This window comes from Helicoverpa armigera, chromosome 9 (assembly GCF_030705265.1).
Source record: "Helicoverpa armigera isolate CAAS_96S chromosome 9, ASM3070526v1, whole genome shotgun sequence".
In the NCBI taxonomy this organism is placed as follows: Eukaryota; Metazoa; Arthropoda; class Insecta; order Lepidoptera; family Noctuidae; genus Helicoverpa; species Helicoverpa armigera.
Window position 1 is genome coordinate 2,582,591 of NC_087128.1, and position 12,750 is coordinate 2,595,340.

At 39.1% G+C, this 12,750-nt stretch overlaps 1 protein-coding gene across 1 annotated transcript in view; it reads left to right on the forward strand.

Annotated features, from left to right (window-relative positions):
• Positions 1 to 12,750, forward strand: part of LOC110372685 (rho GTPase-activating protein 23) — a 288,969-nt gene that overhangs the window by 207,729 nt on the left and 68,490 nt on the right. The window contains 13 exon segments of the mRNA XM_049839107.2: positions 425 to 688; positions 963 to 1,207; positions 1,347 to 1,624; positions 1,627 to 1,903; positions 2,236 to 2,444; positions 3,186 to 3,290; positions 3,567 to 3,647; positions 4,451 to 4,639; positions 5,249 to 5,302; positions 5,408 to 5,516; positions 5,960 to 6,046; positions 6,894 to 6,999; positions 7,351 to 7,434. Of these exon segments, the coding sequence (XP_049695064.2) occupies positions 425 to 688; positions 963 to 1,207; positions 1,347 to 1,624; positions 1,627 to 1,903; positions 2,236 to 2,444; positions 3,186 to 3,290; positions 3,567 to 3,647; positions 4,451 to 4,639; positions 5,249 to 5,302; positions 5,408 to 5,516; positions 5,960 to 6,046; positions 6,894 to 6,999; positions 7,351 to 7,434 (2,088 nt within the window).

The following is a 12,750-nucleotide window of genomic DNA, read 5'->3' on the forward strand; positions in this document are numbered from 1 at the left end:
GAAACACTTAGTGGAAGAGCAGTCTTTAATATTTTCTAACACAGTCTTATCCTTTGCTAGTTTTCCCGATAGAGCCTCTAATCAATCACAAACAATACACGTGAACATCATTCAAAGATATAATACATCGTATAAGTGATCGTTCAGCATTCCAAAAGATAATACTTGAAGTATTGAGATATGCATTGATAGTGCAATGATCAGACATTGTTCTTGTGACACTTGAATAAGTATCGTTACGTAGTCTAAAGATTTCCTCGTCGCACGCAAAATTTTGGTAACTTGTTACTTGTGACTTGAGAATTTGATCATAAGTTTTAACTATGAAACAGGAAATCTTGTCAATTGTTCATGTGCTATGTTATGACATGCTATATAATTTGTCCGATGTTCTAACTTTAATCAATTACCATATGTGTTCCAGGATCTATACGAAGATGCGCGCCACCTGGCGGTGGGCGCGGTGGGTGCGCCAATGGACACGATCTTCGTAAGGTCCGTGCGTCCGGGCGGGCCGGCAGCTGCGGCCGGACTGAGAGCCGGTGACCGGGTGCTAGCCGTCAACGGCGAGCCGGTCGCCTGCGGCCGCTCCCGGGCGCCGTACGCAAGAGTCGTGCAGTTGGCCCAACGGGAGCCTAGGATACTGAGGCTCACTGTCGTGCCAAGGGACCACGATTTGTTGCAAAGGGTAAGTCCAACTGACATGAGCTCGACACATAAGACAGGATTTGACTAATTTAACATTTATCAGATTTGCAAAAGTCTGCATGTATGCTTGCATTGATTGCAAATTACTAAGTGACGTAAATGAACTGAATTTGCAAACAGCAATGAGCAAATGACAAATAGCTCAATCAGCACATCATGTCTATTTCAAGGTTGCGCATCTATTATGGCAAACTATTTTTGCACTAATGACTTTAAATTGTATTGTTACTTTACTAATTCGTTTTTTGTCACAGTATTTCAGCGAGGCAGCTTACAACCCTGAGACAAATCAGCGTCCGCTAGACATGCCGGCGCCAGTAACAGAACACGAGTCGCGGCTGTTCGACGCGTACCGGAGGCCCAGGGCGGCGCTGCCGGCCCCGCAGGCGCCCGCGAGGCACCGCGAGGACCCGGAGTACGCCAGCGTGGCGTCCCTGGCGCCCTCGCGGTATGACGCCACGCGTCTGCCAGCCCCGCCACACTATCTAATGCATGATGGGTAAGATCATTATGAAAGTAGTAAATAATAGAAGATAGTTAATGACTTGTAATGATTGTTTGCTTCTGACATCATTGCACCTAGCTATCAATAACAGATTCAATAATTATCATACCCAAACTTATTCTCGTTTTCACAGCAGACGGGAATCAGACACTTCACTGCCGTCCTCGGCGACAGAAAGCAAGGACAGCCTCGGATCCTTCGACTCGAACTCAACCCTGACCGGGCGAGAGCTGGACGACTCGATAATCTTATCGCGAATACGAAAAAGCCTCGAACAGAAGGAGGCCTTCCTCCGAAGGCCGAGCCAGCCCACCGGCTGGGTTACCCCAGACGCCCCACCTCCTATTAAGCAGAAAGAGTTCTATGCCAGGCCTCAGAAGCTACAGAAGCCCGCGTGGCCCCCACCTGCTGCTTCCCGCCCCTTGCCGCGTCACCACCCCCTCAGCCCCCACCACAAAACCAGGAAAGAAAAGAAGAATGTTCAGCGAGTGTCGACAGCGGCACTTTCAGCGGTTATGGTGAAGTGAACGGAGCTCAAAACGATAAGAATAGACAGAAGCAGGATAAGAGTCAGTTCGTGTCGACCCTCTCGAAGATACAGGAGACTGCGCCCAGCATTCAGAGCACGCATGTGGGGACGGTCAGTAACGGAGCGACGGAGATTAAGGATGATGCTAATCAAGATAACAAGTGAGTTGTCCTCCCATTTTGTCGGAATTTGTAGTTTTAGAACCCCTAGTAAATTGAAATAATATTTTTTTATTAATACGCTTAAGTGTATTAGCTTCACTTGTAACTATGTAAGAAAATCTTGGAATCTTAATTTGACCCACTTCCCGGTCCTATTAAAATGCAGAGTTCTGATGACAATACATGCTAGCTAAGAAACGTCATTACAAATCCAATATGGCGGCCTCCCCAATATGGCGGACGTGCTAAAAGCGTCTTTTAGATTTTTGAACTATTATTTTATGCGATTCTGAACCTGATCATTGTTAATCAAAATGTGGTGATGTCTCCAGATACCCCGGCGAGCTGCAGTTAGTGACGGCCCGCACGCGGCAGCTGGAGGCGGCGCAGGGCGGCGGCGCGCGGCGCACGGAGACAGCCCGCAGCGAGCTGGCGCGGCTCAGCACCACGCGCCTCGAGCCCAGCGTGGCGCTGCGCCGCAAGGAGTTCGAGACCCGCGCCGCCAGGAGGGAGGCCAGGTCGCTGGATGTGCAGCCTCAGGGTTAGTGATCGTCATACTATAATGATTCAGTTGGTAATACCTTCTTCTGCCCCTCTATGTTGAAAAATAAAATAATTTTCTTCAAAGCGAAAAATTTCAATATAATTCAAAATGCGTCAAAAATCATCTACCTGATCTTCCTCGTCAGCCGATTTAGATCCATGCATTCAGCCATAACCTGGTTAGATTTTAGAAGCTTTCCTAATCACGATTATGATATAATAAGACATCGTTTTATGTCTTCACAACTCTAACATTTCTCTTAATCGGCGTATCACTTATTCTCTAGAATATTCAGCTGACATTTATGATGATGATGATGATGTCCTCCTAGCCGATTATCGGCTACGGCGGCTGTTCTCATGTAAGGAGATTAGCCAACTACGCAGGACATATTATAGTGCACGGGCATTTGCGCAGACACAGGTGCACTCACTATTCCTTAACTCTCATAGCCCGATGGGACGGTAATCCGACACGACCGGAGAGAGATCAGGCGCAGGACCGACATTTACGTGCTCTCCGATGCACGGGTGTATCAATCACCAGCTTCCAGGCTCCGGGCTGCTTTGTGAAAGTCTTCTAAAACCCACAAAGCGATTTCGGCCCGACTCGGGAATCGAACCCGAGACCTCGTGCTCAGCAGCCGCACTTGCGACAGCTAGACCAACGAGGCAGTTCGTCTAGCTGTCGCAACGTTGGTGTAGCGGTGGACATTTATAATGCTTTCTTGTATTACAGAGTTGGAGCATGAGTCACCGCTGGGCGGCAGCTTGTCGGGCAACCAGCTGATGATCACCGGCAGCAAGCACTTACATTGCCCTCCGCCAGATGGATATGTGCCCGGTACGTAACACAGTAACAGAGAAGAAGTTTCTTCTAGTTATATTTATATTTTTGGACTTCTAATCGCAGTCCTTCCCTCCGAAAGTCAGGGTGGGTCTCAATCACCTTCATCCTTTTCATTTGAATAACAAAAACTCGGAACTGAAAGCAATGTTGCTATTGCCTGCGTCCCATTTCTTAAGAGCGAAGCTTCTTTTCTGGCCACTTTTCTAAAAAAATCTATCGACGGCGACGACTTATACGACAACAATATAAATTAAAATATTATTTTTTCAGAAACAGAAAAGGTTCAAATGCGAACAAGGTCAAACAGTACCGGAAGTGATGGATTACCTATTAGAAGACATCATGCCACAGGTAAATTATTGCAAAGTTACTGATATCTTTATTCACACACATCACATTTTAAATAGGTAGGGTTTCACATCACCACACAAATAAGCTTATTAGACAAAAATCTCCATAAAAGTTATTGGGACTGTACACTCTATTTCTTATATGTTAAGGTTCATAGTAACAGGGCCGTATAAAAGTATGGAAACATTCACTGCAAGTTCTAAAGAATATTGTAATATTCTGCTTAAGTTGATAGATAGAAAAAATGTAAGGGCTAAAAAGTGGGGACAATAGAATATTTTACTAATTTATCTATGTAATTAAAACCATACTGGTTTGGATTCCGAAAATAATTAATTCATGAGTCATACAACGCAATAGTAACACTATACACAAGACACTCATTACACCGATTTTGTTCAACAAAATGCAAATCTTCAGTCTTTAGCTTTGGGCTTATTGGTTGGCGAAACGCTTATTCACAATACCATTTATTTGAATGCTTCAACTATCTTTATCATCCGATTTTTCAAGTCGTTTATGTGATTAATTGAAATCATTTAAAATATTAATTTAAAATCTTTGATAACCTTGTCTTAAACTTTCAATTCATTTGTCCATATAATCTATTTCTAGTCTGTTTTTTTGCTGTCACTACTTAAAACTTAACGGTAACATCGATTAAAAGTTGAAAGAGAACAACATAATCTCAAGCATTCGAATAAAGGCGCGTAACGCTGGACGGCAGCGCTGACCAATGAGATCGCAACACACACACACAAACACAGCTTCGCACGCGTCTAATGGCACCGTTCCGCCCCAAGATGGCAGTCACGCGAAGCGACGAATGGGCCTGAACAAGGAACAGATGGAGGCGATGAACCGCGTGTCGCTGGGATCGGCCGAGGCGCGGCGCCCCACGCAGCTCAGCCTGGCGCCGCCGCTTGAGTCCTCGGCCTCGGCCTCGGCCGCCACCTCGCCGTCGCCGACGCCGAGTACGCCCGCCGACTCAGGTCCCGCGAGACACGCCTCGTCTTTTCGGAATGCTATCGTCCCCTCCCTAACCCGCCTGTCTGGTCGCGCTGCATGCAACTTAGATCCGTCACGGAGTACCACGCAGATATCAGACCTTAAATTCATCACCGGCATGCTATTCCACATTTTTACACCAGATAATAGTGACCGGTTGACCAATTTGGGATGTCGATAATCTGTATGCTACCAATCTGTGTCTGCGTCTTGACGCCTTAAGTCCGTCAGTTTGTATACGGACTTAGGACGTTAAGGTCGCTGAAATTGCCTGTTATTTTAATGCTAATCGCGACGCGAAATTCAACAAAATTGCTCTAATATTTTCTGCTCGTCTGCTAACAATTGGACTCATGATCATGTTATCAGGCTTCAAAGCAGTGTCTATATCTATGGGCACTGGTTTGATAGAAGGGAGGAGGCGATTCGGTCTTAACCTGTCTTCTCTACTAAACGTTTCAAGGAATGCTGTGTGCTTATAGGTGTGCTACTAATGCAGAACTAACCGTCGTGATCATTCGATGTCTAATATACTAATGTTGTGGTACACTTGTGTTCAGAATTAATATTTGATCGAGTATTTCTTTGCACAGGTTTTGCCGATGATTTGGTGACAAGAAGACAAAAGAAAGATGCTCAACTCGGTGGTCAGTATTCTTTCCAAACCGCAATTGAATTATGTTTCCTTAAATCTTGATAGTGCAATTTGAGTCAAATGACTTTGCTAATAGAGTTGATTTCTTTTCAAACAGAAGAAGAACGTGCCATGCGAAGGGTTTCATACTTGAAAGCTACATGGGGTGATCGACTGCACCTAGACAGTGATGTTGAACCGGACAACGATCCACAAGGCCTTCGAGGGTATGTACTAATGTTGTTTTTCCTATATGATTATAAGTACTGAATTATTATAAAAATATACATAGAATTTTTCATTTGTTTTGTCACGTTATGCTTCTGTCTTTTGAACAAAGTTTATTTGCTGTTTATCTTTGAAGGTTTTTCTATTAAGTGACAAACGAAGTGAAAATTATTATTGTTTAATTGTAATAGACCTATCCAGTAGACAATCCAAGTAGTTAACTTCCGACCATTCCTGTCCAGATAACATAAATGTGATTAGCACCAAATGTTATTTACATAATATCACTGTGTCACATAGAAATGTTGTAGATAGACGATTGTTACTACAATTTGTCTGTAGCCAATAGTAAGTAACCATTGTCATGTACCTAACATAGCGTGGGTCAATTGGTAATATAAATTGTACTAACGGGGTGTATGTGATTGGGTTCAAAACGCAGACTGCGAAAGTGGCGCCCCCCTCGGTTCACGGATGACATAACTCCGCTCCTGAGAATATTCGACCCACAAGCCGTCCTTCCTACGCGGTACGTCGACCAATAGATGGCGCTTTTACAATGTGTGCAATAGTTACACGAATGCGCTCATAGATGGCGCCGCTAGTAGCCAACAAACAATTTTGATGTTTTATTAGAGTCCTAAATTATCAAATTGCATTGCACTGCTTTAATCATGAAAAATAATAATTAATTAATTGAGTAGGTAAGTAAAGAGTATCACGTAAAATTCATTCAATAACGAATCGATGTACCCGCATTGAAAAATAAATTCATCCACAGGTCGATTAAAACGTAACTTGTTTGGGGAAAGCTTTGCAAAATATCGTAATCCGAGAAACAGAAGTCGATATTGTTAAATGTAACGCGAGTGGATATGCATGGCGATTAATTTTATCGATATTTTGATGTTTGCATGATCGGTGTAGCAGCTCTATGTTAATCGTTGACTGTGTTACGTATGTACGTAAAATTCAATGTCTCTGAATGTATATACGGCATGTTTGTGTTATTTATTCGTTAGATTTAGTATTTATATGTATACGTTTTATATTAATATTTTAGTGTACCTAAGATTTATGTGTGATTTAGGTTGGTGGGTATATTCCGAAATATTTAGGTGGCATTTCCCATTTAAAAATCCATCGTATCCCTTTTACTGTTCCATAAATAGAGACCATGTACCTAACACCAAAAATAAAACTACACGCCCCTTCCGAATAAATAATTTATAAAATACCTTTAGATTCACCTTTGTAATTTTTCCCTCACTTTTATATATTATAACCTTTTCCCTTAGTTCGGTTAAAAAGTGCAGCCTATACAAGATTTTATACAGGTATAAATGTATTTAATCAAGTATATGTCTGTCATATAGCTCAACGAAGAAAGGCGAAGAAGAGATAACAGACAGTGCTGTGGAAGCCACGGAAGGCGACGTTCAAGGCAACGTGCAGATCAAAATGGTTGTCAGCAATGGGAAGGTACAGTATTCTATCATTGTGAAAGCTATAAAACTGGAACAATTAAAACCCCTGATTTGTAAGTCCTAACAATAACAGATATCTGAAAAATAAATCTAAACGGCCTATCGCAAACAGAAAATACGGTCACAAAATAATCCCGTTTAGGGAAACACTTTACTTTTGAGATACTTGACCATTGTAATGGCAGTATTATTCATCAAATCAAATCAATGCTGATCAAATGTTTTGGTTGATCAAATATTTGCAGTGGGGCTGTTAACTATCTCTGGGTTTTAGAAAACAGATCACTAAATTGCATTACCCTTTTACCTAAGTTATATACCACTAAAATGATAATCTTCCTGACAGCGTGCGAGCGACAGATCATGGAAGCAAGTATGGGGTGTGCTGCACGGGACCAAGCTATACCTGTATAGACATCATCCCAGTCAGGTAAGTCCTAGTTATAGACTATATCTGCATTATAATTAAATGGGCACGTTACCGTACAAAAAGAACAAATATTATATTAAAGAACGCATTCCAGAAGCTAAAATCCAAGATTTTTTTACATTATGAATTTTTTTACTCAATATTTCATAAATAATAATAACTACTGGCTAACATATGTATTCAATTTTACATATCACCAGAAAGCACAGTAATAGCGAACCCATGTTTACAAACCTTCAATTATCAAGAAAACCTAGGCTAACCTTACACATGTAAAAAGCTCAGAGTATCCTTTTAAGGCTACATCAAACATGATGTGATGGAAGTTTCAGTAGAAGGTTCTATTTGTATGCGGCCTTGAGCTCGCTACGATCAATGACGTATAGTTCTCTCAAAGTGTACCTTTTTGCTGGCCGCGAGTGTACTCTGCACGTGGGGCGTAGGGCTGTCGAATGAAGGATTTTTATAGGGAATAATACAATACATTTAAAAAAGACTGAATATTATTATGGCTTATTGATGAAAAACCACGTTAATTATTTATTTTTACATTAGCCAAAATAATTCATACTAAACTTAGTATAAAAAAATATATTATGCTTCAGTTAAAATAAGAAAAAATCAACATTTTTATTATTCTCTGGTCCTCCAATTATTATAATTGTGAGATATTACTCCTCTGATATATGTATATAGCCTCTAATAGCCCGTTACTACTCTGGAGTTTTAACAACATAATTTAAAACGTGCCACCCCTACAATTGTCTACAGTGTAGTGCAAATATTTTGAACAGTGCGGTAATGGAATATTGTTTTACGTGGAACGGTTTTTGTTTTGTTATTGTCTACCAACGTTTGCTTGCGTGGCACTGACTTCACACATTCACAAATGTCTTTATGGCGCTAAAATACCTCATTGTTTATAAAATATCGACAGGTTAATGCATATAATTAAAGATTGCTTATTTAATCTCAAAATTGGTGGAAATCTATGTCTAGATCAAAGGTGAGAATGTAGATATAATCATGGCTATGATTTTCCAATCATCAATCAAGGTTTTTGATATCATATTACTATTAGCACGTAAATGTCGGTCCTGCGCCTGATCTCTTACCGGTCGTGTCGGATTGCCGTCCCATCGGGTTATGAGAGTGAAGGAATAGGGAGTGCACCTGAGTCTGCGCAAATGCTCGTGCACTGTAATATGTCCTGCGTAGTTGGCTAATCTCCTTACATGAGAACAGCCGCCGTAGCCGATAATCGGCTAAGAGGACATCAGATTTCTGAAATGACTATCATAGAAAATGTACAAGAATACACAATCTTCCGTTTCTAACAGTAAATTGCAATTATTGCTTCCAACTCCGCAAAATATCGATACCTTCACTCCAATTAAGTCAAAGCCTAATCTTAATTACTAATAGAGATACCCGTATAAGTTACACATTATGAATTCTAGAGATGTGCCGGTTATCTTCAAGATAAACTGTCGACTTCCTGTCTCGCGCCATAGTCGCGTGCGCACCTGGCTTCATTGTTCAAACTTCGAACGACACTTTAGGGATGTGCGTCTTAATTATCGATAAAGATAAGTTTCGTTTAATTGTGTTGGCCTGTTTATGGTGTTCGTATGACGTCAATTAGATGGAATTAAATTAATTTAAAATTCTAATTTGTTTCGTTTTTTTTTCTTTTGAAAATAAGTCTTCATTTATTTTTGTCGTGTATGTTTCTAATAAACAAAAGAAATGCACACAATTTTTAAATTACTTTTAAAGTAAATCGAAGTGCATAAATTAACCATATTACACCAGGTGGCCAAAAAACTTACCCAACCTTAAAAAAACAGAAGAATAAATTAATTCCTTCAACCCTTACTCACAGTTAGCCCGCACCTTCCCAAGTACGTGAGTACCTAGCCAAGCGTGAGAGTAACGGAAACTATACTGACCCACGTGATCACGGGCGGAACCACAGCTGTCACGGAATTAACATGTAGCTTTCTTAATTATGGACATAATTCAGTTTAAGACACAGCTGGTGTGTTTCAATCATATCGTCTTCTGTAGGTCGGGGTGATTATGTGTTAGGGCTGACTTTTAATGAAGAAACTTTAAGTTTGTTGTGATATCGTGTGGTCTCGTACCGTCTCAGTAGGTTAGGTTAATAGGTAAATATCACGAATAGGAGATGAGATTGCCATATAAGTGTAAAAAGTAAAACGTGGACCTGCAAATCGCGTTCACAATGAGCTTTGTTAGTTCATCTGCTTAACAAGCGCACAATAACGAACATCAAATAATTATGACTTCGCACTGCGGAAGTCACAACTCACTTCACTTCTACTTAACAACTGTTTTCTTGTAATAAAAGGTGTCACACTCGCACCCACTTTCAGCCAAACACTAAATGTCAAATTTCTGACAATTCCACGTAGTGCGAACACCGAAGGCTGTTGTACACGTCACTCATTCACGATATAAGCAATAAATTTATAAAATGATATATTTTTGGTTCAGGAATCGTGGCCTTAAGTGTACATGTCACACGTAGACGTGCACAATTTATGTTGTGGTCTGACCATTAATTTTGATGTTAATCAGGTTTGTTAGATATAGCTGAAGTTATCTTTATTCGTCACTGCCTTATATAAAGCTTCTATATATTTCGTTTGAACTCTAAAATAAATCGTCCGTGGAATGCGAATGAAGTTAGACTCCTTGTTTTGTGCTTTCTTAGTAACGCTTGGTAAATATTGTTTATTGCTTCCTTGATAAGTATCTGTTGAAATGGAGACGACAAAAGCGCCACTTTTAGGACTGCAATGGCGCCAAAATATTCTTATAATTCACAAAAAAACAAGAAATAATTGATTAATTAATGGTATGTTCTGTTAGGAATGCAATCCTCTTTTACGATGGAGTACTAAAGCATAATTTCATCAATGCTCTAGCTGTGATCAAAGGATCGGCGCGACTCTCGCACTTCCTCGAACCGTGCCCTACAATTTATTATTGACATTACCGACACATTCTCAGTACAATAAACTGAACATTGGTTTTATATTCCTTATTTAAACATCCTTATAGTAACCTGTATTGTCTTAACAATAAGTTCTAGTTTGTCGTAACTTTGTTCTTAACTTTCACGGAAGACATTCCGCGAATGAAATGGATTTAGATATTCTGAGAAGTGTCGCCTCTATATTTCTAGAGTTTATTAATAAGATATTATGACCAGTGCGGAAATCCTATGTTCTTGTAAATATAGAAGATTGATTTCTCAATCATTCGTGGCGTTATGGGCTACTAAAAGTTATGTCGTTCGGTATTTTTATCTTCATTTTGTTACTATTGTAATTATGTAGATATACATGTGTTTCTTCATAACTAATTATGAAGTTATTTACTCGAAGTACTTTAATTTTGAATCATATCGAAACACTGCTGAAATCCTTTCCTAATAAATATGACGAAAAACCAGCTTTTCAGATAATATAACCGTGATAATGTAGTTAGTGTTTAATTACCCTCTGTGCGCTAATTAATTTTTAGTAACGCGTGTTACTGTAATATCGTAATTAGTGCTCGTGTTTATTTACATAATAACGTAAATTAACTACATGTCCTTGTAACATGAAACATCGTTCCGCATAAAAGAACAAAAATTGCAAAAAATATATATTACTTACCTAAACTTTGGGCTAAGAATTGTACATTTAAGTAACACAAATATTAAAAATTAAACCTCTTGAAAATAGTTATTTATACATTTATTTATCGATATGCAATTTTAAAAAATGTAGAGTAACCATGGCTTTTCATGCCCTTTCTTCTCCATAGGAAGCTACTTTAGAATCGGCAACTTGAATCAAACTTAATTATATTTTTGACGTTTAAAAATGCTTATAAAGGCCTACATGACATAAAATGATTTGATTGACTTTGACTATATCTGTTCTTTTAAAATATAGTCTTGGAAGTAAGTAGGTTACAATCAGTCTCTCCAAGAAGATAACTACACATGTCAGTCTTTCACCGTTTGATGAATGAAAAGGGCTGACAAGTCCTGCTCCACTTCCTATAAGAATCCTGATTTATTACTGCTCAACGAATTAGGAATGCGTAGAGAAATGTCAGATGTTTGCTATCAAGCGAAATCTTTCCTTGTCCCTATTTCGGCAAAATGAAAAAGTTCTACCAAATATAACCTACTTTTTCTTTACTCCACTCAATGATTTTAGGAGAATTTTGTATGGAAATAAATTGTTTAGGTTGTAATGTCTATTCCTCTGTATACATAGACATTATATCTGCGCGCTTATGCACAATAATATGTCCTACACTCACACTTCTTATAAGAGTCAACCGCCGTTGCCCGTAGCCGATAATCAGCTAGGTGGACATCAATGACTTTTCCAAATTCCTCTTTTATAAAACTATATTTTTTATATGCGAGTAAATGGAGAACAGATGGTCAAAAGTATTTGTAAAGATTTCACAATGCTTTTTATTTTGATGGGAATTTCTATAGCTACGTGACCGCATCCACGTCGCACGCGGCCCTGAAATAAAAACGTAAACTGTAAAGATAAATCTAACATAAAATCTTTTACGTATTGGACTTTCCCTAGTGCTAAAGTGTCCCGAAATAATGTGTCTCACTTTATTTCAGAATAACAAAGTATTTCCCACTCAAATGACGAATATACCTTAGTAAAAGTCTAATATATTGGTTGAAGCACAAAATATGATCCTAATAAATAAACTATGTTAACTAAAGTAAACATAAATCCACAATAATCATACAGATCTTGCTAATCACACATTCAGCTAAGCAGTAATAACAGCTTATAATGATATAACGACTTCACACCATACACTATGTTCTAACACAATTTATGAACGCGCAGAACAACGTTGAAGTATTAAAACCTATTTATTAACAGCACTTAAGGTGCCGATACTAAATCAATGGAACAAAACAGTTATTAGCATAATACCGTGCGCTAAAATGTACCAAATACATATTTATGAAGTTAACACCCAACCAAAATGCAAGAAGTTGCATGTTAATGCAATCAGATCAATGTCGGACGATGACTCTATTCTGGTGGAATACGTAACTTGGCATAATACATAATTTTTGAGTTAACAATATGTAAGGGAAAACCTGACTAAAAACAATGGCTACCAACTACAAAGACTACCATCAAACTATTGTAGTTTTTTTTTATTAAAAGAGATAGAAAATTATACATATTTTCAAACCCCTTAATGAAAAATAAATTCAACATTCTTAAAAAAAATAGTTAA